The sequence below is a fragment of the Patiria miniata genome, unplaced genomic scaffold, assembly GCF_015706575.1.
Source record: "Patiria miniata isolate m_02_andy unplaced genomic scaffold, ASM1570657v1 HiC_scaffold_20, whole genome shotgun sequence".
In the NCBI taxonomy this organism is placed as follows: Eukaryota; Metazoa; Echinodermata; class Asteroidea; order Valvatida; family Asterinidae; genus Patiria; species Patiria miniata.
This window is the reverse complement of record NW_024037059.1, coordinates 27,946,385-27,974,369: the sequence shown is the minus strand read 5'-3', so window position 1 is coordinate 27,974,369 and position 27,985 is coordinate 27,946,385. Positions and strand designations below refer to the sequence as shown.

Here is a 27,985-nt window from a genome sequence, read left to right as displayed (position 1 = left end):
TGGCATTTTTTATTTCCAAAAATCAATCAATTAAAGGGAATATACAACATTTGCAAACATCGAAAAATAAAACTACCAAGTTTTTGCGAAATACCTTCATAGGATGTTGGTAAATGACAGTCTAAAGCATCCTGTAAAATTATGGCACCTGGTATACTGTCATTTTCAAGAAAAGTGGTATTTTTGTATCAATTTCCAACGCTGATCGGCCGATCAGCGTTGGAAACAACTGGCTTTTTTTCAAATACTGGCCCCAATTGATCATTGCACTTGTTTGCAATCGATTACAAACCTATGAACGGGTACGAGCCAGCTAGACTGGTTCCCTTACCTTACAATTCCCCAATGTATATAAACTGCTCTGTTTCTTCTTATATGGAGTCAGGGAACCAGACTACAGGAAAATGATCGTTTTCTTGGTTTTTATAGCATTTTCGAACCCAAAACCTCCAAAAAGTCAGTGTAACTATATTTGCTTTATATTTCCAACCCCCCAATTCCATCCATTTCTGAAAATTACAGCAAAAGCAAATGATGTATATTCCCTTTAACGCTAACTTCCTAGGCATTTTTGCTAGGATGTAGCCTCAATCCTGCAAAATCCTCCAATTGGCCTCATGGAAAAATAGCATATAGCCTCAATCCTGCAAATTCCTCCGTTATTTCTTGAATGTGGTCCGTGGAGGGGTGACCACTGCCTGAATCCTGCAAAATCCTCCGGCTATGACTGTCAATATGTCGAGGCAGAGGCAGTGACATCCTGGAGCAGTGCGGAGGATTTCAAGTATAATCAAGGACTAAATTTATGCATGGCTGAGCATAAATAACACAAGGTCCGGCCCAAGACCTTGACAAAGTGCATCCTACGAAATCAGTAACACAATTTTGCCATGTAACCTCAATGCTCCAAATACCTCCACTTTGGCAAAGAGGATTTTGAAGGATTAAGGGCGGTTGGGGTGTGTAATGCTTTGAAACAAATTAATGCACATCAACATGCACAATGCTTCAGTAGTTTGCTTCTGCAAAATCTAATGGGGGCAAAACTTTAAAAACAAAGACGGGAGTTTTTACATATGTGGGCACATACCGACATAATAGAGAAACAAAAATCTGAACTTACCCCTTGTCATTGTATTTTTTATTGATTTCTTCTGCAAAAGAAAGGAAAAACAAAAGATGTTTGTGAATAAAAATGTAACACTTCTTAGAAGGATGCAAATAATTTAGACTTGTATTGGAGTGCATGGGCAGAAAGTTTGTTTTTCTATGTAAAATTTTGTAAGAGTTTAAACCTTTTTTTTTTAACCCTAACTCCCTAGGCTTTTTTGCTAGGATGTAGCCTCAATCCTGCAAATTCCTCCATTATTTCTTGAATATGGTCCGTGGAGGGGTGAACTCTGCCTGAATCCCGCAAAATCCTGCGGCAGTCACTGTCAATATGTTGAGGCAGAGCCTATTTCTATGCATGGCTGAGCAAAAACAACACAAGGTCCGGCCCAAGACCTTGACAAAGTGCATCCTACGAAATCAGTAACGCACTTTTGCCATGTAACCTCATTCCTTCAAATTCCTTCACTTTGGCAAAGAGGATTTTTAAGGATTCAGGGCAGTTAGGGTTAATAGCACATGTTGTTACAATGACCTGTTTAAGTTTTGTGTTCATAGACGCTGGAAAAACCAAGGAAAAAAATGCTGTGCTTGTAGTCTGGTTCCCTGACCCTACTTCAGACGAAACGGAGCAATGATTGCTATCGTTGGAAATTGATACAAAAGTTCCACTTTTCTTGAAAATAATAGCACACCAGTTGCCATGATTGTACAGGATGCTTTAGACTCTCATTCAACTACAGTCCAGTATTAAAGGCATTTCATAATAATTCGGTAGTTTTGTTTTTGATGTAAATATTACCATTAAAATTACCTTCAAAGTGTGTATGATTGTGAAGGGTCTGAACTAGCAATGGCCATTTTGGGGATTTTTTGGAAGCTCATTATGTAGCAAAGGTAGACCTTAATTTACTGTCTTAGAGACAAATATTCAGGAACTTGTGATCATGCACATCATGAACAAGCTACAATTATAAACCTTTGTGGAAAGAATGTTGCAACCTGATGCTGCTTTTTTTCTTCATATATAATCTCAATGAAGGTCAGTCATTGCAAAATAAAATGACGATAAGACATGAATCTGGAACTGAGAAACATTTCCAATTTTGTTAGGAAATACTCAGAAAATTTTCTTGACTCTCCATAGACTTTGTACACAACCGCCGAAGTAGCGTCAGGTTGCAACATTCTTTCCCCTTTTTGAAATTCACAATACATCTTGGGTTCATGGATGACAAATAATCCGGGCTGTTTATGCTCAACCTAAGGGGGGGGGGGGGTGAACCAGTCAAAGGGAAAAAATGTTGGGAAAGAATTCCATAAACGGACGTCACTAATTTTTCCCTGCAATAGTACCAGCCATCAGAAAGCGATAACATGTTGCAAAAAGTCAAATTTATCACGGAAAATATTGAAGCATTTAGTGAGAAAACACTAATTTTTGAGACCAGTCTCATAGGGTTTGTACACAGGGTGTCAGGTGATGTCTGTATATGGAATTCCTTCCGAGTGGGACATCCTTTTTGCATCATATCTCAATGAAGGCCAGTCATTGCAAAAATGTTGAAAAGACATGAATCTGGGACTAAGACACATTTCCAATTTGGAAAAAGTTCCGTACTCGATCGCCACTTTTTTCAATTAATTTTCTAGCGCCAAAAGTTACATCTTTTATGGTTATTCCTCCACTTTCCCTCCTCTACTCTCACCCTCTCCTTTCCTTAATTTCTATTTATTAATCAGTCAGTTACTTCATCGGGATTCGAACCTTTGACGCTTGCTTGATACACGAGACTCTTAACCGCTAGGCCGCGCACGATCGCTGTTGCAATAATCAATCTTTGGACGTATTTGAAGTATCCATTGAAATAAACTAAATATTCATGAGAAAATAAATATCATAATGACGTATTGCACTATCATTGGCAGGCTCATGCGACGTCATGGTTGTTGATGTCATGTGTATAATGTACCGCTGTCTTTCAGCCACTACAATCAGTTTTGACCGGCTGCTTCAAGTTAGTTCTGCACAACGTACATGTATGCATCCAAAATGTGCTCTAAAAACACATTTTGAGTAAATTTTTTTCACCTTTACACAGCTTCCTGGATTTCTCTTGGTTCAAATGACAAGGTGAGGTGACAATTAATATGTTTGGCAGCAGATAAATTGACGTCCGAGTACGGAACTTTTCCCTCCAATTTTGTTAGAAAATACTTTGAAATTGCACTCGACTCTCCATAGAATTTTTACATAACCATTAACGGAGTGGCGTCTGGACACTGCAGTCTTTCCATTATTTGTAAATAAAATGAACTTTTATAACGTCAGAAAAAATGACAAAAGAATAGCCTAACCCTAGAAATTTCTTTCAAGATAAATATTTCCTCACAAAATACAAAATCGTGAATGTTTATCATTCCCAAATCCCATTTGTAATCCCTGACCATCACTTAAGTCATATAATGAAAGAGATGGTGTCAGGATTTTACACTGTACCCCTCCCGGATCCCCCAGACCCTGCCCCCCCCCCCCCCATCCCCCCTCCCCCTTCAAAAGGGGGAAAAAATGAAAATAAAAATAAAGACCCACGACAAAACACTCCTTTTGCTGTATGATATGATAATAAACCAAACTATCGCCACAATCACATTACATAAACATTAAGCTAGAGCTAGCTAGACCTTCAAATAAAACTAAACGAAGTGGCTATCGTTACGGCACTCGTTGTTTAGCGCCCTCTACGATATTTTTTTGATACGCACGCAGGTATATAATTATTTGTTTCCACACGTTTTATCGAGCAGTGCGCCAGCTCAGCCGATGGAGGGTAGGATTTTGCACCGCGAGGTTGCGGGTTCGAATCTCAGTTTTGCACTCAAATTTTTTTCCTTTTCTAACCTGAGGCTTTTGAGGATTTTTTTTAAAAGGGAAATAAAGTCCGAATTTCATAAAGTTCAAATTCACTTTTTTCCTTCTAATTTTATATTTTCTTGTCATGTTTTTTTATAAAAGTTGCCAGGTTGCAGTCTACCGTAACGATAGAAAATGGGAAATGCGTTACGGCTGCCGTAACAATAGCCACTGCGAAAACTAAAAGATACATTTCATTTCAACAAACAGCACTGTTTTCACGAAACTGGTTGTACTCACCTAAGGCAACTTGGCATGCCTTCCTCAGCTGCGAATTGTACGATTTCTTAGTTTCCTTATCGTTGAGAATTTTCTCCAGGGCACGCCGAAGAAACATGTCTCTGCCTTGCCGAACATCCACCATCTCAGAAACTAACACATTTACTCAGAAAACCTCACAAATCACCTAATGACGACGTGAAATTCAAGAAAATAGCTCTACATTCTGTGAATTTTACTCGCTTTCCGTGGATGCCATGTCACCTTCCTCGATCTTGAACGTATGAAACTGGTACTCGGTGCGTGCATTATTGAACGGACAACGTACGTTGGTGACCAGTGCAATTTAGCAAACAAGTAGGCAGCGCCACGGTACCTGTACTGTACCGTACCTGGCTCAATGTAGCCGCAAACTTGGGCGAATTTCACATTCAGCCATTCACCAACATTTAAAAATGTATAATACATACGGCAAAGGGTGATCTAGTGTCAAGACAGATTTCTATCAAAAGAGGGCGCGCTACACAAATACTGGTCACCACGTAAAGATCTGCAAAAAAAACTAAACACACTTTGTGGAGACGATAACTCAAGAACAACACAGTGCACTGAATTGAAATTTTGTGCAATAATTGTTTCGGATATGGGGCACAAATGGTTGGAAAGTCAACGCGAACCCTTGAAGAATTAAGTAAATGCTTTAAGAAATTACAGTGTACTAATCGCAAAAAAAACAATAATAATTCGAATTCGAGTTACTTTGAATTGGGAAAAAAATAAAGCACTCTTTGTGGAGACGATAACTCCAGAAAAACACATTGCACTGAATTGAAATTTCGTCCAATAATTGTTATATATATAGGACTCAAACATGTTGAAAATTGACGGGAACACTTGAAGAATAGATTTAAGGGATAAGGAAATACAGTGTATTAATCGCGAAAAAAAAAATTCGAATGCGAGTCACTTTGAATGGAACAAAAATAAAGCACTCTTTGTGGAAACGGTTTCTCACGAAAAACACATTGCACTGAATTGAAATTGCGTCCCATAATTGACTATGATTAAACGACACAATAAATTGAAATTCGACAGAACCGGTTGAAAAAAAACCAATTAATACAACGAAAACAAAAACTACTTTGTGTACGGGCACTCCCGTGCATTCTACCAACATAAATTTCTTCCAAAAGAGGGCGTGCTACACAAATACTGGTCACCACGTAAAGACTTCTGTCAACGTGGGACACGATCTGCCAAAACGAATCAAGTGAGCAAAAACTAAACACACTTTGTGGAGACGATAACGCAAGAACAACACAGTGCACTGAATTGAAATTTTGTGCAATAATTGTTTCGGATATGGGGCACAAATGGTTGGAAAGTCAACGCGAACCCTTAAAGGATGGAGTAAATATGCTCCATGAAAATAGAGTGTACTAATCGCAAAAAAAAGAATAAAAGAATGTTTCGCAATTAGTACACTGTATTTCCTTGAAGCATATTAACTTTATTCTTCAAGGGTTCCCGTTGACTTTCAAACCATTTGTGCCCCATATCCCGAACAATTATTCCACAAAATTTCAGTTCAGTGCAATGTGTTGTTCTTGAGTTATCGTCTCCACAAAGTGTGTTTAGTTTTTGCTCACTTAATTCGTTTTGGCAGATCGTGACCCACATTCACAGGTCTTTTTACGTGGTGACCAGTAGTTGTGAAGCGCGCCCTCTCTTGGCAGAAATTGATGTTGGTAAAATGTACAGGACCGGCCGTGCCCGTTCACACTGTAGTTTTTGTTTTCGTTTTATTAATTGTTTTCTTCAAAAGTTTCTGTCGAATTCCAAACTTAGTGTGTCGTGTACCACTTTCAATTGTGGTACGTAACTTGAAATCAGTTTTTTTTCTTGAGTTAATTATCGTCTCCACAAAGAGTGCTTTATTTTTGCCCCCTTCAAAGTGCCTCGAATTATTTTTTGCGATAAGTACACTGTATTTCCTTAAATCATATTAAATTTTTTCTTAAAGTGCTCCCCTCGATTTTTAATATGTTTGAGTCCTATATATAGAACAATTATTGGACGAAATTTCAAATCAGTGCAATGTCTTTTTCTTGAGTTATCGTCTTCACAAAGAGTGCTTTATTTTTGTCCCATTCAAAGTGACTCAAATTCGAATTGAATTTTTCGCAATTAGTACACGGTATTTCCTTAAATCATATTAAATTTAATCTTCAAGTGTTCCCATCGATTTTCACCATGTTTCATTCCTATATATAGAACAAGTATTGGACGAAATTTCAATTCAGTGCAATGTATTTTTGGAGAGTTATCATCTCTAGAAAGAGTGCTTTATTTTTGTCCCATTCAAAGTGACTCGAATTCGAGTGAATTTTTCGCAATTAGTACACTGTATTTCCTTGAAGCATATTAACTTTATTCTTCAACGGTTCCCGTTGACTTTCGAACCATTTGTGCCCCATATCCCGAACAATTATTCCACAAAATTTCAATTCAGTGCACTGTGTTGTTCTTGAGTTATCGTCTCCACAAAGTGTGTTTAGTTTTTGCCCACTTGATTCGTTTGGGCAGATCGTGTCCCACGTTGACAGAAGTCTTTACGTTGTAAACAGTATTTGTGAAGCGCGCCCTCTTTTGATAGGATTTGATGTTGGTAAAATGTACGGGAGTGCACTGCAATTTATGTTTTTATGTATTAATTGTTTTCTTCAACGGTTTCTGTCCCGTCCCAAATTTATTGTGTCGTATAATCATAGTCTATCATGAGACAAAATTTCAAATCAGTGCAATGTGTTTTTCTTGAGTTATCGTCTCCACAAAGAGTGCTTTATTTTTGTCCAATTCAAAGTGACTCGAATATTTAATTCACTCTTTTACACTAATCAAAGTGTTCACTTTGATTTTCAAAAGGTTTGTGTTCTATATCCCGAACAGATATTGGACGAAATCTCAATTCAGTGCACTTTACGGTGGTGACCAGTACTTGTGTTGCGCGCCCTCTTTTGGAAGAAATTGATGTTAGTAAAATGTACGGGAGTGCCCTCACACACTTTTTGTTTTTATTGTGTTATTTTTTTTCTTCAACAGTTTCTGTTGAATTTGAAATATATAGTCAAATTATAGTCAATTACGGGAAGCAATTTCAAATCCGTGCAGTGCGCAAGGGCGGATCCAGAACACAATTTTTTTTGGGGGGGGGGGCAAAAAAAAAATTGGTCCCTCCCAAAATGGGTCCAAAAAATTACGGCGTGGGGTTCGGGACCCGCTCAAGGGCCCCGAAAAATTTTTGGATTCTAGATGCTCTGTGGTGCGATCTGAGGCAATTTCTGACCACTTTAACCAATGTTTTTTTGGAGGAAAAGATGGTGGTGTACTCATTGCCTGCCTTTATTGCGATGTCACATAAAAAAAAAAAAAATTGGTTTCGTTTTTTTTTTGGGGGGGGGGCCATGGCCCCCTTTGGCCCCCCCTCCTGGATCCGCCCTTGGCAGTGCGATGTGTTTTTCTTGAGTTGTCGTCTCCACAAAGAGTGCTTTATTTTTGCCCCATTCAAAGTGACTCGCATTCGAATTGAAGTTTTCGCGATTAGTACACTGTATTTCCTTAAATCATATCAATTTATTTTTCAATGGTTCCCGTTGATTTTCAAACAATTTGTGTCGTATATTTCGACCAATTATTGGACGTATTTTCAATTCCATGCAATGTGTTTTTTTTAGTTATCGTCTCAGGAAAGAGTGCTTTATTTTTTTCAGTTAAATTCAGACTCAATTTTAGTAAACTCTATGTTTTTTAAAACAAAGTGTATCTCACATGTTGTAAAAATCTCACAATTTTTTTTCATAATCTTCGAGATCATAATCATCATATACTGGGCGGCACACCTAATTTTGGTATAAGTTTCAACTGAACACTAAATAAAGCTTTATTTATTTATTTATTTTATTTATTTATTTTATTTCTTTCTGGTAATGAAACCAAGGATCCCTCCAAAGTGCCTTTGGCACTGTAGCCCGAAAGCCTGAAGAAACCTGTATTTTAAAGCTAATTTAATAATAATTGTTGAGTCGAAATTTCAAAAAAATGTATGAAACGGTTGCTTATGTTGTGGTTCTTTATATGGCGTGTCAAAAATACCGTTATTTTCCGTTTACTATGAACATTCGTTGAATATATAAATCACCTTTTGCCGCAAATAGATCACCTTTTGCCGCATGTATTATAGATTGTGTTGTCTTTTAGGTGAATGCGCGGCTGAAACCGCAGCTGAATAGGCAGCCATAAATTCGGCCAAATCCACGGCTACCTTGGGTTTTTTCGTAGCGGTGCGCGTGGCCAGTCTGCATCGTCGGAGGGCGTTAACTATTTTGTGATGTCGGAGGGTGTCGAAATCGCGCACTGCACCGAATACATGGAATAAAAAAAATCGGCATATATTTTCTTTTTGGTCACGAGACATGACATGAGCTTTCGCGTGAGACACTGCACTAAAATGAGCAAAAAACACTCACTTATTCCAAACTATTTTGAAATAGGAGTGTCCCCCCACTTGCCACGTACCTGACCTTTCCCCGCCCCTCCTCCAATCAACAACAATTTTAATGTATAATGAAAAAGTAACTAAACGTTGACACATTTTTGATTGTAATATTAAAGTCTCACTTGCAAGGAAATAGTTTTTGCAGGCCTACAAAGAAATAGCAAATAAAACCGATTGTTTATTGGTAAAACTCAACTTCGGACAAAAGGTCCTTTGGACGGAGGCGCATATGGCCTAGCAGCACGGCGGACGTTGCTTAAAGTACTTTGCATACTGCTTAGTTTCGAAATTTCATATTTTTTCTACCTAACGAAATTTAATGGAATATGTTATCCTGTAATAAGTAAAATTAGTTGTTCGTTTTTGCAGGTCTTTACACAGTTTTAAAAGTGGCTTTAAATGGCGCGCTCGATTAAGTTCCGAAATTGCGTGCTATTCAGAACGATCTCCCGCTCCAATAAAAAGTTCAGATAATTTAATCGATTACTTGTCTTCGGCCGATTTTTTTTCGTGCGATGTCTCATTGGAAGCTCATAACTAATAAAATGCTGGAAAATTATCCATTTAATTTGAAACCTGTTTTTCAAGATGCCACACCCAAAAAGCAACCTTTTTTTGAATTTCGGATCGAAAACATATGGCTTGAAAATGATTCCCGTCTTAATTTTTCTATTCTCGTTAAATTCTTTATTTGTATTCAAAAATTCTTTATAAATATTCGAAAAGGGGGGTATAGGCAGGCCAAACAAATGCTTTAAAAAGGGGCGGGGGGGGGGGTGTTAAAATTAAGTTTATGATGAATTTGGAAAAAGCGGGTCTCATTTATTTACGGTGGGTAAAAAATCATATTAAAATTCGAGGATATTAAAATTGTAGCAATGTTAGGGTTAAGAAAGGAAACAGAACACCTACTTACAATCGTCTTATTTTCTTTATCAAAAACAAAAGTCAGGTCATGAATTAATTATTAAAATAACTCTAGCTACTTATGAATGAATAACTAGAAATGTCACTATCTACCAATCAACGAGCTGCTTTTTGATCACGTGACAGTTGCTAACAGTTTGTTTTCTATCGCCCAGTGAGGCTGTGTTTTGCAAGCGTCTCCGTTCATATTTTGCAGAATATGAATAATTGAGGGTCTTCAGAAAGTCCGATGTAGCAAATTCATAAATTTTACGAATTCAAGATCAAGACAGGTAAGTGCATTCTTTCTCAAAATGTACATTCTTTCGAACTGCAGCCCGAATTTGGTGAGGGATTCCTGCAAAAGTGCGAAGCGATACGCATTGTTAATGATAGTCTGGTGTCCGGGGTATATGATTTGGATCATGTGGCGTCGGGCGTCAGACAACTTATTGCTGAATTCGAAATGTCATGAACGTGAACCAAAAAAAAAAAAACTCCTCGATTTCGAAAGATGACAATCGCTTCTAATATTGGTAGTAAATGTTTCCGAGGAAAGATTTTTCATATAAGAAGCTCACTCAACACCCTGTGTACAAACCCTATGAGAGTGGACTGAAAAATTCTAAGTGTTTTCTAAGAAAATGCTTGTATTTTCTCACTGCTCAAATTGACTTTGATGACATGAAATTGCTATCTGGGGGCTTGTTAGTCAATACTGACATGACTGAGGAAAATTAATGAACTTCTTATATGGAAATCTTTCCGTTTCCGATAATTACAAGAAAAAGTTAATACAAGACATTTTGGTCTTTTCTGAAAAGAAAAACAAGGCACAGTTTTATCTTGCGTGCGTGATCAAACCTGGTGATGATGAAGAAATTTGTAGACCCTAAATAATCAAAATTTAAACTATGCAAACAAAATCGCTAGAAAATTTTTTCACTTTTCATTGCCTTTTTTCCGTCTCTTAATTAAAATAACAAATCCTCCAGAGCCATGGCTAGACGGTAAGATGAATCTATCAATATTAATATCAATCTAAATCAATCATTATGAATCAATCTAAATCTAATCAATCAAAACATTCTTACCTACCTTGAATTTGATGACAGGGATGACAAACTAAAACATCTTTTCGGTGGCCACTGTTTATTTTTTTCCAGGAAGGATGCAAGCCAGATGACGTTCTGGTTGCTAGCGGCAACGCAGACTAAACCTCCCTGACCCCCCTTCCATCATGGAGTATCGTAACGGGGGCCTTCTCTTCACGTCAAAGTTCGACTCGGGTAACTTAGCCCGAGTGGAGCGTGTCTGCCGTGATGACGAGGACGATCCTAGCATACGACGAGTCGGGGACCCAAGCCCGGCTCCAGACTATGAGTTCAATGTGTGGACCAAGCCCGACTGTGGCGGCACGGAGTTTGAAAATGGCAACAGGTCAGTGACAATGGAGCAAGAAAGAAAAATTGTTGACTCGGCACCCAAAAAAACCCCCAAAAATTGACAAAATGATTCATTCATGTGTTCATCACTGACATGTCTGCCCAATGAACAAGCTGGTGAAGATCAACATCATGAATATGAATAAGACTCATCTCATAATTTATTAATATATTCGTCCCTGACAGGTCCTGGTTCCATTTTGCCATCAAGGGCTGTCCAATGAACAAGCTAGTGAAGATCAACATCATGAATGTCAATAAGGCTCATCTCATAATCTATTCATATATTCATCTCTGACAGGTCATGGTTCCATTTTGTCATCAAGGGCTGTCCAATGATCAACCTGGTGAAGATTAACATCATGAATATGAATAAGACTCATCTCATAATGTATTCGTATATTCGTCCCTTACAGGTCCTGGTTCCATTTTGCCATCAAGGGCTGTCCAATGAACAAGCTGGTGAAGATCAACATCATGAATATGAATAAGCAGGGGAAGTTATACAGTCAGGGCATGGCGCCTGTGGTACGCGTGCTGCCCCAGAAGCCAAAGTGGGAACGAATTAGGGAGAGGCCAACGTATGAGGTAAACCAATGACCCTGAACCCCCACCCCAAACCCCACCCCACCCTGCCCATAGCCCACCCCCCTTCCCAATATCGTTCAAATTCCACTTGGATGAATGAAAGTCTTTGTTAAACACTCACTCCAGTGATTGTAAAAGCTTACGTTATTCCTAATTTCTTTCTTTCTTTTTTGATACAGAACGCGGATGGCCAGTTCATTCTAACCTTCACGTACCGCTTTGAGTATCGGTTCTCTTCCGTCTATTTCGCATTCTGCTACCCGTATTCCTACGCTGAGTGCCAGCAGAAGATGGACGACTTGGACACTCAGTTTGCCCACTGCCAAAACCTTTCACCGTCCAGGTAACGGAGACAAAATCTTTAAAGACCAGTTGAGTTAAAAGTGACCGACTGTCACTTGTGCCTAAAGCCCGGTTCATACTTCACGCGAAAGCGAAGCGAAATTCGTGACGTCAACAATGGTGGACGCGCTTCGAACACATTGTTGACGTCACAAATTTTGCTTCGCATTCGCATTCGCTTTCGCGTGAAGTATGAACCGGGCTTTAGCCTGGTTGGCGGCCGTTGAAGAGAACCGGGCAGTGCTATTGTATAGGATTACCCATAATGGGCTAAATCTGGTTTTTATGTAAATTTGCTTTTGTTGAATTTTTCAGTCCCGTCAACTCCATATACTACCACCGAGAGCTGCTGTGCTATTCGTTGGACAGGCTCCGCGTTGACCTCATGACAATTACATCATGCCATGGATTGACCAATCAGAGGGAGCCACGTCTACCTAAGCTATTTCCGGATCAGTCGGTGCCCCGCGCTTTCAAATTCAAAGGCAAACGGGTTAGTAGTGTTATTTGGATCCTAGTGTGCATAGTGACCTCTATAGATCAATCCAACAATTAATATAAGTCGAACGACTCGCTCAAAGTTTCTTTGACTGAAGTAAGGAAGTGCCCTTCTTAAATTTAAGAATGCATACATATCTTGAAATATGCAAAATTTTTCGCTTTTTCAGGTATTCTTTCTAACAAGCCGGGTTCACCCAGGTGAGACCCCAGCCAGCTTTGTCTTCAACGGATTCCTTGAGTTCATCCTACGACCTAAGGACCCACGTGCCATCCAGCTACGCAGGCAGTACGTCTTCAAGCTTATCCCGTTGCTGAACCCGGACGGTGTGCAGCGCGGGCACTACCGGACTGACCAGAAAGGCGTCAACTTGAACCGTGTGTACCTCAACCCCGACTTCAACCTCCATCCATCCATTTACGCTGTTAAGAATCTGATTCTGCATCAACATGTGAGCTCCAGGGTGGTTTCGAGCGCAAGTCCGAGTCCGAGAAAAGCTGACTTGAAGACGGTTTCGGAAAGGAGCGAAAAGGGGGAAGGGGAGGGCACCGTGGCAGTTTTGCCTTGTGTTGAGATGAAGCCGTGCCCAGCGAATGCGATAGTCTTGATCCACGAAGGTTCCGGGGAAGCTGGGTCGCTGAACACCGAATGTCAAATGAACGACGCGATTGACGAACTGATTGTGAAATCAGAAGCTGATTTTGTTGACCGACACAAAGCAGCAGAATTGTTGGATACCGGCTTGCCTGCATCCGACACCGTTAGTGTGTCCAGGGAACGTTTAGACAGCAAAAAGTGTGTGGACCACGAGTCCCGATCACGCGGATCTTCCATAGCCAAAGAGAGCTCTGTCGATGGTGATTCAGGAGGTGAAGAAGATGACGACACCGGGCTTCGAAGACCCTCCGTAACTTCTCAGGACACAACAAAAATTGAATCAAATGACGAAGCCACACCGAACATTCCGCCAAACGAGAGCGGGGTGGCGCTATACGTAGACCTCCATGGCCACGCCTCGAAGCGAGGCTGCTTCATGTACGGCAACTACTTTGATGACGAAGAACGACACGTCGACAACCTCCTGTTCCCGAAGCTGATCGCAATGAACTCAGCTCATTTTGACTTTGACGGGTGCAACTTCACAGAGAAGAACATGTACACAAAAGATAAACGGGACGGCATGTCTAAAGAAGGCAGCGGGCGGGTTGCTATACATAAAGCTACTGGGATTATACATAGGTGAGTCTTGGTCTCAGACTTGATTTGGTTCATTTGTTAAATAGCGCCCTCTAGTGCTGTTCCTTGACAGTCACCAGGGGCTGCGCTGCATTAGGAATTCAACAAAATTGTAGTACATTCTTTGAGTTTAATACATTGTCTTTGTTTATTTCGTAGCTACACCTTAGAATGCAACTACAACTCGGGCCGGTTTGTCAACTCGCTCTCCCCGGCTACTACGGACGATGGCCACGCTACCCCACCCCCGCTTGCCGGATACCCTCCTAAGTACAGCCCCCAGCACTTTGAAGAGGTATGCTCGACAATTTAAAGTTAAACCCGTAAGAGTAAAGTTTAACCATTTTTAAGATAACATCTTGTGTTGACAATGCTTAACATTTGATTATTTTTTTTCTGTAAAGGTTGGCAGGGCGGTTGCCGTTGCAGCGATAGACCTCACCAACACCAACCCCTGGTCCAGATTGGCGTCCACCGAGTACGCCAACGTCGTGGGAGTACGGGCCTGGGTCCAACGCTATCTGCGTAGCATGCGTGGAGCGCCCTCCCTCCCCAAGAAAATGGCGCGCGTCGCCTCAAAGACCTCAAGGTATGTTATCTCAATATTTCATTTAGAGCATTTAATTTTCTCTTCAACAAAAGTGGAACTAAAAATCATGCATGATTTATCTTTGTTACTACTTTTAGCATTGTCGCCAGCGCCACTGCCAATACATTCCACAACAGGCCACGTTTCTCTTGGAGCGACACAACAACAAGTCAAGCCCCCTCTAGTGTTCAAAACAATCCAGTGTCGTCAATATCATCAACCACCACGGCCACCGGCAAGAAAACGACAACACGGCATCTGGGCCCCGTAAGAGGTTCGTATAAATGAGCAAATCTACTCTTTTTAATGAAGTTCTTGCGCGGGATTCCATCCGTTGCCACATTTTTACTGGATAATTACAACCAATTCCTTTGATTTTCAGAAACAAAGGCAACGATCGAGAGAAAGAAGCACGTGCAACAGATGCAGGGGTCAAAGTTGATGTCAGCCTCTGTCCCAGCGTTCGGTAGCACCACCCTGAGGTCACACCCCCTGCCAAACCAGGGTCGACAAGCCCTCCCAAACCCCACCACCCCACACCAATCCAACAACCACCACATCAACATCGGCCTAACGAGCAGTCTCAAAACCCACAAGACTAGCCCCCAGTCCCACAACCACCTGTTGCAAGGGGTGCAGCATCCCAACGTACACGGGGTGACAAACCCTGTGACGCACGGGGTCCCGCCACCCATCCGACACGGCGTGACGCTCCCCGGAACACTTCCAGGCAAGCACCAGAAACTGGGCGACCCTTTGCAGGCGACGCAGAACGTCGTGCACGAGTTGTTAAGCAACGTGATGATCAAAGCGCTAGAAGAATCCATGATGGCGCAGACAAGAGGCGTGTCTAAAGTCTCCTGCGTGAGTATTCATTTGCATGTTACCATGGTTACCTTTAACCCAATTTTTAAAAAGAAACGTGCTTGAAGTTTAAATCTTAAAATCGACGCTTGCATGTGTCTTTGTGTGAAATAGCTTATCTGATCTTTCTGCAAATTGGCACACAGAAGTTTGTGAAATATACGATATCAAGTTTGTCGAGATACATTTACGTATTATATTGTGCCATAGGTGCATGGTGTCACCCCTAATTAGGATGAATGGCTTGAATTAACACCTTCGCTTCGCTTGCTTGGTCTGTGCAGGTTTCCCTTTCGCCCTTGCCTCCCCCATCCCCTGACGCCCCGCCCACCTCGCATGCTAAGCCCGCTAACACTGACCAGGCTGATGCTACAAACCATACAGCTATGCCTGTCCCTACCCTGGTAAGCTATGCCACTAACTTGTTAAGCAAAAGAAAATCTCCTTAGCGTATTCATTAGTGCATTAATACAGGAACGAAAGTTGAGAATGTCGCTTAACAAAAATGGGTTACCAACCAACATGTCATGTGTTACTAATTGCTCTTGACTGGCGCTCTGCCCATTTTCGCTATGTGTTATCCATTAAGCTAAGCTTCTTTACATTTAGGGATGAATACTGTTTACCTATACACATGGTTGATTTATTTTCCTATTCGATAGACACCTGGCCTAAAAATTCCGACCAATCACAAGATGCTGTTTCGAACGATTAACAACGAGGCGGTTGCCAATGGCGACAGCATCCTGAAGACTATGAAGCAACGGGACTCACCAAGGTATTATCTTGACATAACAAATAGTCTCAAAAATCAATTTAAAGAAAACTTCACATAACCAGCTTGTTGCATTTTTGTAAAACTGAAAACTGGTAAGTTTACAATGAAATATTTGCCATTATCCACATGTATGTATTTAAAAAAAAAAATTCAAACAAAAATTTGTCAATGAAGCTCGGAACCTACCAAGAGACGTAAGAAGCCATCAGGCGTGAAGCGACGCAGCGCGTCCCATAGCCCCACACGCAAGGGGCGACGCACAGGGAGAGGCAAGGGGAGTGAGACAGACAGCGAAAAGGAGAAGAGACAGGGTCATAGACGGAGGAAGGGGTCCGTGCCGGGGGGCCCGTCAGACCCTATGACAAGTGAGTAATTGTTTGAAGCACGGGTGAACATGTATAGGTGGGCGCAGATATCCGGGAAATTTTGATATTGGTTTGTCTAGCTCCCAGACCTATGAACTTGAAACTCCATGGTTCTTGAGTCAAGAGTGCTGAATGGTAACACATAGCAACTGATGAAAACTTATGTGCAAATGAAGTTTCATTGGAAGACGTAATCTCGCCCCAGCAATTGTATGTGTTTATTGGATCTCTCTCTTAAAACTCACATACCTGACTTTTAAGGCCGTAAACGTCTCACAATCATCCCGTTTTTCTGTTTTCTTCATCAGGTGAAAGTGTGCCAGATTTGAAGCTCGGACCACAAAACGACCATACAGCATTAAGGAGGTATATATGTTGGTAGTGGCATCAATTTTACAATGGGCCTTATGCACGAGTCGGCCATATTGAATTGAAAGTGAGGTAAAATCTTCATTGTTGGAACTTGTGAAGAGAAACGAAAGCAAGTTAATACAATTAATTCTAGTCTGCCTATTCCTGAATAAATAGTCTGGCACCATCCCATTCAACAGTTAACAATTAATGAAATTCAATAGGGAACTCGACAAAAATGGCCAACTCATGCTTTAGGCCTATGTGCCAATTGGGCTGTACCTACTTGTCAATCAAACAGTCTGTATTGACCAATCAGAGCACTACTTCTGGTCAGGTGGCCACAGTAGCTCAGTTGAACTCACATGCGCATGCACAAACTGCCAAAGGTGGGTGGGAGTCTACATGGCCAATGGGCAGGGCCTATGGCCAATGGGCGGGGCCTATGGCCAATGGGCGGGGCCTTTGGCCAATGGGCAGAGCCAATGGCCAATGGCAAATAGAAAGAGGTTGATTACTTTGGCTTGTAATTTGGATTGATTACTTTGGCTTGTAATTGGTTGTTTTTATTTTGTATTTATAATTAGACGGAGTTCAGACATAGTCCAACCAGACAATCGGTCCAGGCTGGCTGCACGGTTCACCAAGTCACATTCAGTTGGCGAGGTAGGTATATTTCTTAAAAAAAGTCAGTCACAAGTCAATCACAAGTCAATCACGTCAGTCACAAGTCAATCACATGTCAGTCACAAGTCAATCGCAAGTCAATCAAAAGTCATTACAAGTCAATCACAAGTGAACCCCAAGTCCATCACAAGTCTATCACAAGGCATCACAAGTTCATCACAAGTCAATCACAAGTCATTCATGAGTCTATCACAAGTCAATCACAAAGCCATCACAAGTCAGTCACAAGTCCAACACAAGTCAATCACAAGTGAACCCCAAGTCCATCACAAGTCTATCACAAGGCATCACAAGTCCATCACAAGTCATTCACAAGTCAATCACAAGTCCATCACAAGTCAATCACGAGTATATCACAAGACCATCACAAGTCCATCACAAGTCCATCACAAGTCCATCACAAGTCAATCACACATCCATCACAAGTCAATCACAAGTCAATCGCAAGTCACTCATGGATTATTTCATCGTTTCCTTTTTTGTTCCTATATTTTATTTTGCATAGAATCCTGAAGCAAGCGTCTCGTGCCAAGTTGTGGACTTGAACAACATGAACAGTAACTGGAAACCCAAGAAAGAGGTGTCATTCTGGATGTGAACATGAACCGACCGGAACCAGATTGAACTGGATCAGTCCGGTTCATACCGGATTGCACCAAAGTGGGTTAACTCTTTCAACCTCGTAAAAAGGTTACTAGCCAAGTCTTTGTGTGTGTCATGTGACTAGTATTTCAAATGAACAAAGAGTACTGTTTATGTATATATATTTAATTGCCACCAATGTATTCTGATATAATAGGAAAATGATTATTTGGAATCCAAATGAATAAATTGAGGGTTAAACGTTAAATTTGGAAATTCAGTTTTAGGCCAGTTTTATTGGTTTTATTGTATTACAGTTGCATATAGACGTAGTACACAGGCCTATGCCAATGCACACATACTCAGAACAGCCATGTTTCAATCAAAAGGAGTATTCTACATGCAAATGAGAATAAAAAACTGGTTGAAACCAGTTTGGACCAGTTCGAGGTGGTTCTCAACCTGTTTAGACCAGTACATAATTACACACAAACTACCAGTGAGTTTGGGTACCAATATTTCAGTACTAATGCTTTCGCTGTACAGCCCATCAGTTTATTAATATTTCATGACAATCGTATTGTACATTCAATGCCAAAATTCTTTGAAAGAACAATTCAGTTTCTAAAATTGGTGTGCACTTTTGTCAATGAAACTGCTGTGTATAAAATTGATGCCTTTTGTTTTATTTAGAATTGATATTCAAATCTTTTTCATTATGTTTGCATGAAAACATTTTGAGTGAAGAAAAAGTAAAAACAAAAAGCAGAAAGTTGTGCACAAAGCTAATAGGTCTTCAGTTCCAGTACCTCTTAAAAGACTTTTTTTTTACATTCCTATTGTCTGAAATAACTGCTGAACAAGTTGCTTTTCTCTGCGTACCTTCGTTATTCTTACCACTGTTAAGTTATATGTAAATATAGCTGAAAGATGTAGTATTGTGCCGTCCATATATAACAAACTTTTGACGCCGATGTGAACTTGTTATTGTAGGTGCTGTATATATGTCAGTTTGTAACTTTGAGATTCTTTTTATTGTAACTATTGTACTAAGAGTACTTTTATCAGTTGATAATGACCAAAGACAATCTTATGTTTTAATTCATGCCAGTTCTTAACCCTTGTAGAAGACTTATGATCGTATATATATCGCAGGTTCAAACTTTAGTAGTTCCAAAGAATGCCCTTATGTGTACATATCAGTGAAGTTTTTAAGCAAAGTATTCAATTTTTAAAAGTGTGGTGCTTTATTTGTTTGGTATGCCAAAAATAGCATTATCGATTCAGTTGGTCGTCTCTTCTCAATTTTTTGGGATTTTTTTTTGGGGGGGGGGGGAGAGACCCACTTTGAAAGTGTGCTTGGGTTGGAATAGACTCGAGTGATAATGGCATTATGGAGCATTGCATTCTGGGAACATAGTCGGACATTGTGAAAGATTTGAGGCTACTGCTTCGTATGTCATTGTTGGACTGCATAAAGTCATTTGTCCAACAATTATTAAGCCGTCCATTTTAGTCAAAGTTTTGTTTGGATTTTTCCTTTTTGAATATTTATTGGTGGTAGTTCACCAGTCAGCGACTGTGAAATAAAGTGTGTTCAAAAAGAGTGCTATGTTTTATCTTTTTTTGTGTGTGTGATTAACTTTAAGAAAAACAAAACAAAAGGGCAAACTAATTTTTAGAAACATAAGTTCATTTACGGCCGCAGTTGCTGCTTAATAAATACATGTATATACAAATGTCGATGGTTAATTTTCAGTCGTGAAACTTGGGTAAGAACTCGTTTTGAAGTTTTCAAGACCATAAAGTTCACAAAGGCAAGAATTTCCGAACATTTTAATACAATTAATTTTATTATCAATACATAATAACATATGTTAACGCTTAAGAAGAACGCTTGTATTTTAATAATTATACCTTATGAATATTTATGATCCCACCAACAAAACTGATCGGTCAGTCTTCAGCGGTGTGGCTGATTTTAATTACCTCCAGTAATTCCACACCTTACTTCGTGTATTTTGTACCTTTTGCTTTTAATTTTAACCAGTTCACGCCGGATGACGTGTATACCCGCAAAAGTTTTGCGGTATTCGGAACGGATGACGGATTAACACGCTAGATATAACTGTCAGCAACCCGCTTGCAGCGAGCGAGGCCGGAAATGCCTAAGGGTGATGGCTTCAACCCGCCTGGCTTGAGGTCAAGTGAAAAAGTAATCCTGCGCCTCTTTCCGTTCAAAATAATCCCAGATATTTATAAAGCCAAACAATATACAATGTATAATAAAATATTACAATACAATTACAATTATGATGTTATTATGATGTTATTTATAAAGTATGGTACATGTACGGTTCAACTAAATAACATGAATAAAGGGAAAAATCACTAACAAAAATCACTCAATACATGAACGTGTAAAATCTTCTTAAAACATTTCTATATATAAATCTGCGCTTGAGTATACACTCCATATAACTTGGTAAAATTATCTATAAAAACGTGGCTTTATCTGATATAATTATAAAGTTAAATGAAATCTTTGGCGAGAAATTATAAATGGCATGAAAACGGCTTATATAAACAGCGCCACCGTACCAACGGCTTCGATATATTTCCAAGGCAATCATTTATCGCAAAAAATCCTCATTTTTATGCAACTTATATATCAAAAATCATTTCTATAAATGTCCTTATACAAAGATGAAACAAAGTCAATTACTCACTTTGCTGAGCTGTCCTAGTATCAAAGAAAAATGGCGAAAGTTGACTGAATTTGTGACGAAAACTGAACATGTACGTTGCAAAATGATGACAAGTATGGTAAAAATGAATATAGCGCCCTCTGGCTTGAACAAACTATCTATCATTACAATGCGGGTCATAGGTCACGCACATGGCATCGCATATGAACGCAAAGCGAGTTAAAAATAATAGGTTGCAGTCAACATGGTCTCTTACCAGCGCTGTATAGCTATGGGGGGAGGGGGGGGGGGGGGGGACATGACATGACATGTGCATTTGAGGGGCACTTTAGTTTATAACCCCAAGAGGGGCCCTGCTTTTGTTGTCCTTGCGGGAGCTAGTGCCCCCCCTACTCCCCTTTCCGCCGCCAGTGTTTTCGCTGTCTTCGAGCTTCCTTCGTGTCTGTTTCTTTACTTTTTTCATCTTTTTCTTGGCGATGACATCCTCTTGTAGTTTGGTTGAGTGGGGCTCCACTAGCGGGTAGATTTGCTTTATAGCTTGGGAGATGTTTTCAACACAAGGTGCTGAAAATAAAAATAATGAAAGAAAAAAAAAAAAAATTTAATAGGACGTTGTAAATTAAGTTAACCGAAAATCTCAAACAAATACAGCATGGTTTGAGGGGAAGTAGTGGTAATTACTGGTCCCGAGGTGTAGGTCAGCTTGACTACCTCCCATCTCTTGACGTGAAGTGGAGGGAGGTACTCAAGCTGACCTACACTGAGGGACCAGTAATTTACACTATTCCAGAAATAAATATTGGAAAATAAATACCAGAAACACTGGTATAAAGTTGCTGGGCCGTACCTATGACCGTGATGCTACCTGTGGAGAAGATTTTCAACGTTGCTCGTGGGGATTTCAGTCTGTATGTGACGGCTGGATGAAGCTCAGGCTCATAGCTGTCAGGGGAGATACAACAAAAAATGCAGTTTTGCTTTAGTACAGAAGACTGGTGCTTTGATTGTTCAGTTTGATGATAAAAGCATTACATTTGGCACAGTATGTCATGGGAAAGGTATTTGGCTATAGGGCGATTGCAGATTTGTCCTTTGAAAAAAATATCACACAATAACAGGCAATTTTCCAAATTTTCCAAATGGCTGCCATCCCATGTTATCCTATGTTATTCTTTTCAAAGGTCAAGTCTGCAATGACCCTATAGCCACAAATCTTACCCATTATATACTGTGTGTGCCAAAATTCATGCTTTTCTCATCAAAATTGAACAATTCCATCAGATTGTGCACCTATCTGCCCGGCTACATGTACTTGGATTTTTTTGGGGGGGGGGGGGGATGGCACAAACAGATCCATCCTGCAAGTAAACTGGTTCCTAGGCCCTACATTAGCAATGCTGATAGGGAGGCAGGAACCAGTCTACAATCAGAGAACCACATGTACTACTGTCGCACCATAAATAATTCAATATTGGTGTTTTATTTATTCCGTAAATGAACATGGGCCAAATTTTTCTTTTGACGTCTCATTCAAAAGTGAAATTTTTTTGGGCTTAAAATATAGCAAATTAAAAACCAAATGTAGTTTTGGGGGTGAAACTTGAAAATTAGCACTGACAGGTGTTCTTTAAGAGTCACAGCTATTGTATAGACGTACTCAGCTTTGTCACGAGGTTGCTTCTTAGCAAACTGGGCTAGCTTGATGCCAAAAGGCATAGTGCAGGTCCCAAGCATGTTGACTACTTTAAAGTTGTTCAAGCGGACCCGGAAACCTAGCTTCTGTAGCATTCGGGCACACTGTCTCGCTGTTTTCTTGGCATCTTCTTCACTGGGAAAAAAAAGACAGACACAAATCAGGTGTAGATCGATAACTTGAATTTCTGGAAGTCAAATTAGTAATAAAAAAATATCACAGTTAGGCCCCCCAAAAAAATATTCGGTCTCTGGTCAGACCAAAGTTCCGGAATTGACGCGGCCAAGCGGCTTTTTTTTTCTTCTTCAGCTTGGATTGTACAGACAAGGTGGGTACTATTTTGCATTTTTGGTGTCCTCATATACACTGGTGTCCTCCATAATTTGCCTTGGTGCTCTCGATCATTTGCCTTGGTGCAGTTTCCCATTCCTTGGTGCTCTTTGGTAAAAAAAATTGAGGAGGTGCGGAAATAGAGGGCGCTGTTGGAGCTACCGCGGAACATTTTGGAAAAAAAAAAGATCAACGCGCATGATTAAAATCGACGCGCGCGCTTACCAGAGACCGACTTTTTTTTTGTTTTGGCTTTATCTCCTAATAAAGCATCCTTTGTGATCTTGTCATCACTACTGAGAATATTTCTATTCCCCCTGGTTGGGATGCCAGTCCATCACAGGTTACTCCCCAGCTAATGCTTGTACCCATTTATACTCCTAGTGAAGTGAGGCAAATGGGAGTAAAATGGCTTGCCCAAGGACACAACAAATGGCCAGCAGCTGGATTTGAACCCCTGACCCTCTGAACATGAGTCCCAAACCCTAACCACTAGGCCACATTCCTTGTCAGACCACGGTGCAAATAGTAAACAACTGGTTTCCAGGCGTACCTATTATTTCCCATAATGGACACCTTTCCTGACGAATATATTGTGCATGTTGCCTTGGGATTGCGAAACCTCTTGTGAACTATCTGGGAAGAGATAAAAAAAAAATGGATCAAAACAAACAATGCGAATATTTGACTCTATTTTAATTCTAAAACCACAATTTAATTCTAGAACTCATCATAGAGCAATTCACTCATTCAAATAATGTCTGGGTGGCACAATTGCTATAACAGATGTTATCTTCAAGTAAACTTGAATCCTTAATCCTGATTGGTCGATTCATGGCAACAAGCCGTGCTACATATAACCATGTAGCACGGCCACGGTCCATACCGCACTCCGCGTGTTGCGCTATTCCAAGATGCGCACGCCGTTACACGCACGTGTAATAGGATAACCGCTGAAAATCTTTTGAGTGCTTCAAGTTTGCTTGAAGATAAATTCGTTATCACGCTCGCGCTCGTGGAACACGGAAAATGTAGTGCGTCTGTGTCCCACATGCTGCTCGGCCTTCGGCCTCGTGGTATGTGGGACACAGACGCACTACATTATTCCGTGTTCCACTCGCGCTCGCAAGATAACTAATATAAACCAGTCAGTTGACACTGACAAGCTTGGTTGTCCAAGACCGAGACCTGAACAAGTCCAAAACTGAGACATGATGTCCGAGAGTGAGACCGTAGTCCGAGACCTGAAGGTCCAAGACTGAGACCAAAACCAATACCTACACCTGAAGGTCTATTGAGACTGTAGCCCCTTATACCTGAAAATCTGATACCAAAACTGTGCCAAAGACCGAGACCTGAAGGTCTCTGCGACTGAGATCTGAAGGTCCAAGACTGAGACCGTAAGGTTCAATTTCATTATTATTATTTATCTTAAATGAAACCAGGGATTCCTCAAAAGCGCCTCAGGCCCTGACCTTGCAAGCCCGAGGAAACCTGTAGAGAGGAGACATTAAAGGGAATATACAACATTTGCAAACATCGGAAAATAAAACTACCAAGTTTTTACGAAATACCTTACTAGGAAGTTGGTAAATGACAGTCTAAAGCATCCTCTAAAACTATGGCACCTGGTGTGAAATCGTTTCAAGAAAATGGTATTTTTGTATGCATTTCCAACGGTGGTCGACCGACCACCGTTGGAAAAGCCTTACTATTCTTCAACTACTGCTCCAAATTTACCCTTTTTTCAGTCCAAATTTTGTTTGCTATTGGTTACATGTTCATGAATGGGTGCAGGCTAGCTAGACTGGTTCCTTTACCTTACAATTTTCCGGCATCTATAAATTGATCCATTTCATCTTTAGTGGAGTCAGGGAACTAGACTACTTGAACATTTTTGTTTTTCTTGGTTTTTCTAGCATTTTTGGCCACAAAACTACAAACATGTCAGTGTAACAATATTTGATCAATTATACTAACCCCTCAAAAAAGTTTTAGGCCCCAAAAACCCATGTGTTTAGCATCCCTGTTCGCTTCCTTTTTGGAGGCCAACTCACTTTTTTTTACTTTTTTTTAAAAACACCCGAAAAATGATAAATTTTAAACAGTCACATCAGTTTGGCATCTTTGTTTTTTGCATCTAGCCCATATAAAGCTGGTATGTCATTTCCTGAGTCCATGTGGGGGCCAAATATAAAAAAAAAAGGTTGGGGTCATCTTAAAAAAAAAGCCCGGCCGGTCCTTTAAAAAAAAAAAAAAAAGGCCTCCTTCTTCCTTTAAAAAAAAGAAAAAAGGCAGGACGATAAACATGTCTTTTTCAGGTGTGTGAGTGACCACTGATAAAAATAGCTGAAAACATCTGAAAAAGGTGCAAAAAAGCTGGACTTTGGAAATCTATACTTTTGTGCACAGCAAGTGAGGGAAAAAGCTGAATCCAAAACTAAAACAATAACTGAAATCAGCTTTAAAGCTGAGATTGCACACCCCTGCTTTTTTTATTCAGCCTTAGAGATGGGAGAAAACCCCAGAAGAATATTCTGGGGAAAACCCACGGAATCAGGTAGTAACTGAAAACCTAGCCCGACTGCATCTGGCCGTACAGTACTATCGCGAGCTCTGTAGTACGGCCAGACCGCCAATGCTCCCCTAAACGCTGAACTCTGATGTAGCAATTTTGCTACCGATTTTGATCGAGATTATCTTCTCATCCAGGACAGACCTTTCCAAAGTTAATATTCCTAGTCGTAGAGGAACTCATACCTTTTCGAAAAAACATTCTTTTATCCCAAAATCTTCATCCATCTGGCCAAAAGACGACTTGCAGTCATCATCTTCCACTGATATCGTCCCGAAAATGTTCCTCCATCCGATTTCAAAATGGCGGCCGCATTGTAATGTCTGCATTATGCAGACGCACTTTGGCAAGGCTATGAATATGCATTGTTCAGATCATGACCTCGTGTTTGTATGGCCAGCCGCGCCGTGCGACCGAGAAACGTCATGAACTGCAATGCATATTCATAATCTTGCCCAAGCCCACCCGCAAAATGCGTAAACTACAACACGGCCGCCATTTTGAAATCAAATCGGGACGATATTTGTGGGAGATGATGACTGAAAGTCGTATTTTTGGCAATATGGATGAAGATTTTGGGATAAAAGAACATTTTTGTGAAAAGGTATGAGTTTCTCTACAACTAGAAACCTTAACTTTGGAAATGTCTGTCCTGGATGAGAAGATATTAATTTCGATCAAAATCGAAATCGGTAGCAAAATTGCTACATCAGTTCAGCATTTAGGGGAGCATTGGGTGTCTGGCCGTACTACAAAGCTTGCGTTAGTCTAGTACTGTACGGCCAGATGCAGTTGGGCTACTGAAAACCCAATCCACATGTGAACCAGGGCAGGAATTGAACCTGGGTCACAGCGGTGGAAGGCGAGGAAAGTATGCCAACCTGAATTCACTGTGTGAACAAATCTTCTCACCCCATTTTTGTGTTCCACATTGATTCCTTCCATGCCAATTTTCTTCAAGTCCAATGGACAGCACACGCTGAACGTGCTCATCAAGTTTTTGATGGAAATATCTCCAGCCATTGTAGGGGACGAGCCAACTTCCTTTTAAGTCGGGCTACTTCGCAAGCACTCTGGAGTTTTTCATGAGCCTGTGCCTCTGAACCTGTATTTTAAACAAAAAAGATAATCAATAAAAACACTGACAAACAACAAAACACTGCCCAAGACCAATTTCGGAAAGAATGTTGCAACCTAACGCCACTTTTTTCTTCATATAGGCAGCCTATCAAGTATCATCTCAATGAAATGAACATCGCAAAAATGATAAGACATGAATCTGGGACTGAGAATTGAGAAACATTTCCAATTTAGAAAATTGTCTTGACTCTCCATAGACTTTGTACACAACCGCTGAAGTGGCGTCAGGTTGCAACATTTTTTTCCAATATTTCAGCTGTCCGTATTGTTGTTTGTTGTCCTAAAACTTAAGTCATGTAACTAGTAAGTAGTAGGCCTACACGAAGTTGGGGCCTATATTATTAATAATACTAATAAAAGACACGATACTGATAGACAATCGCTATTTTCAAACGGAATCTTTGAAACATTGTCAAAAGAAAACTGCTGCTGTTTTCCCCGATGCGATCCGAGAAGTTCCTTCTCGCGATGGTGGTGAGAACAAGTATTTTTTAATATAAAACATGTAATTAATTGACTTGAAAGAAAATTTAGAAGTAACGTACTACGTAGGCCCTACAGATATGTATTTTGTTTGAAGACTTACCGCGCTACGTTCAAATTTCCCGGTCGCGAATGTCACAATCGGAAATGGGTCAACTCGTACCCGAATCAACGCGTACCCCAAAATTACGCCCCAGTCAAGTCGTACCCAAGTCAAGTCGTACCCCAGTCAACTCGTACCCAAGTCAAGTCGTACCCGAGTTGACTCGTACCCAAGTCAACTCGTACCCACAGCTCAAAATAGTTGCCTATTTACCAATGGTGAAACGAACGAAAAATGAGGGATTTTGCCGGTTTTCCGTGCAGGGTGACATCGTTTTGCCGGGCCTGTGTACATTACTCGTCAGTCAAGCTGGTGGTCGTACCGTGCACGGCCCGGTGACATCGTTTTTGCCGGGCCTGTGCTCGCACTCGCCGGTCAACGTGGTCGTACCGTGCACGGTGACATCGTTTTTGCCGCGCATGGCGCGCTCGCCGAATTTTTTTTCTGTACGTAGGCGGGATGGCTCCAAACTCATGCATAATTCAGTTTTCCTTTGAACCTTTACAAGATCGACACTTAGGTTCTCATTCTTACGAAAGCCCTGTAGTGCCATCAAGTATATATTTCGCCAAGTTCGTTTTTATGAGTTATATATTTCGCCAAGTTCGTTTTTATGAGTTATATATTTCGCCAAGTTCGTTTTTATGAGTTATATATTTCGCCAAGTTCGTTTTTATGAGATACATTTTGTCGAAGTTCGTTTTTATGAGATACATTTTGTTGAAGTTCGTTTTTATGAGTTACATTTTCTCGAAGTTCGTTTTTATGAGATACATTTTGTCGAAGTTCGTTTTTATGAGATATATTTTACGGAGTTACGGAGTTTTATGAAGTTACGGAGCCCCTAAAGGGACATCCAAAATTATTTTCTTATCTCGTGCGCACGACATAATATCTCGTGCGCATGAGATAATTATCACAGG

The 27,985-nt window shown here is 40.4% G+C and overlaps 3 protein-coding genes across 7 annotated transcripts in view; 1 reads left to right on the top strand and 2 right to left on the bottom strand.

Annotated features, from left to right (window-relative positions):
• LOC119728450 (brefeldin A-inhibited guanine nucleotide-exchange protein 2-like) overlaps positions 1–4,388 on the bottom strand; it is a 43,316-nt gene extending 38,928 nt beyond the window's left edge. The window contains exons 1-2 of the mRNA XM_038200700.1: positions 4,265–4,388; positions 1,124–1,154 (exon numbers count right to left, since the gene is read on the bottom strand). Coding sequence (XP_038056628.1) covers positions 1,124–1,154; positions 4,265–4,388 — 155 coding nt within the window. The remainder of the gene's footprint in view (positions 1–1,123; positions 1,155–4,264) is intronic.
• Positions 4,389–9,850: 5,462 nt separating this feature from the next.
• LOC119728446 (cytosolic carboxypeptidase-like protein 5) lies at positions 9,851–19,325 on the top strand. 4 transcript variants are annotated; one of them, XM_038200690.1, is made up of 16 exons: positions 9,851–9,997; positions 10,871–11,144; positions 11,566–11,737; positions 11,917–12,080; positions 12,395–12,572; positions 12,748–13,817; positions 13,974–14,109; positions 14,219–14,403; positions 14,502–14,677; positions 14,786–15,267; positions 15,552–15,671; positions 15,930–16,045; positions 16,220–16,410; positions 16,719–16,776; positions 17,349–17,427; positions 17,954–18,046. In XM_038200690.1, exons 2-16 carry the CDS (start codon positions 10,945–10,947, stop codon positions 18,044–18,046), a joined length of 3,420 nt encoding a protein of 1,139 aa, XP_038056618.1. In that variant the 5' UTR covers positions 9,851–9,997; positions 10,871–10,944. The 4 variants fall into 4 exon arrangements, with proteins under 4 accessions (XP_038056618.1, XP_038056619.1, XP_038056617.1 ...); XM_038200691.1 differs by lacking the exon at positions 9,851–9,997 and adding an exon at positions 10,202–10,240; XM_038200689.1 differs by lacking the exon at positions 9,851–9,997 and having other exon boundaries at positions 10,945–11,144; positions 17,954–19,325.
• A 513-nt stretch (positions 19,326–19,838) lies between these two features.
• Positions 19,839–27,493, bottom strand: LOC119728449 (TATA box-binding protein-like 1). Of its 2 annotated transcripts, none has more exons than XM_038200698.1 (6): positions 27,276–27,493; positions 26,249–26,441; positions 23,315–23,397; positions 22,396–22,566; positions 21,586–21,680; positions 19,839–21,302 (listed from the first exon to the last, which is right to left on the bottom strand). In XM_038200698.1, exons 2-6 carry the CDS (start codon positions 26,357–26,359, stop codon positions 21,067–21,069), a joined length of 696 nt encoding a protein of 231 aa, XP_038056626.1. In that variant the 5' UTR covers positions 26,360–26,441; positions 27,276–27,493; the 3' UTR covers positions 19,839–21,066. The 2 variants fall into 2 exon arrangements, with proteins under 2 accessions (XP_038056626.1, XP_038056627.1); XM_038200699.1 differs by lacking the exon at positions 27,276–27,493 and adding an exon at positions 27,063–27,239.
• Positions 27,494–27,985: the final 492 nt, after the last annotated feature.

Excerpts from the sequence above, each read along its gene's own strand:
- LOC119728446 (XM_038200689.1), top strand. The coding sequence starts at position 10,945 with ATGGAGTATCGTAACGGGGGCCTTCTCTTCACGTCAAAGTTCGACTCG. Across the intron at positions 11,145-11,565 it reads GAGTTTGAAAATGGCAACAG|GTCCTGGTTCCATTTTGCCA; the intron begins GTCAGTGACAAT and ends CGTCCCTTACAG. Across the intron at positions 15,268-15,551 it reads GCGTGTCTAAAGTCTCCTGC|GTTTCCCTTTCGCCCTTGCC; the intron begins GTGAGTATTCAT and ends TGGTCTGTGCAG.
- LOC119728449 (XM_038200698.1), bottom strand. The coding sequence starts at position 26,359 with ATGGCTGGAGATATTTCCATCAAAAACTTGATGAGCACGTTCAGCGTG. Across the intron at positions 23,398-26,248 it reads ATGTGGAACACAAAAATGGG|ATAGTTCACAAGAGGTTTCG; the intron begins GTGAGAAGATTT and ends ATCTCTTCCCAG. Across the intron at positions 21,303-21,585 it reads AGGTAGCATCACGGTCATAG|CACCTTGTGTTGAAAACATC; the intron begins GTACGGCCCAGC and ends TTTTATTTTCAG.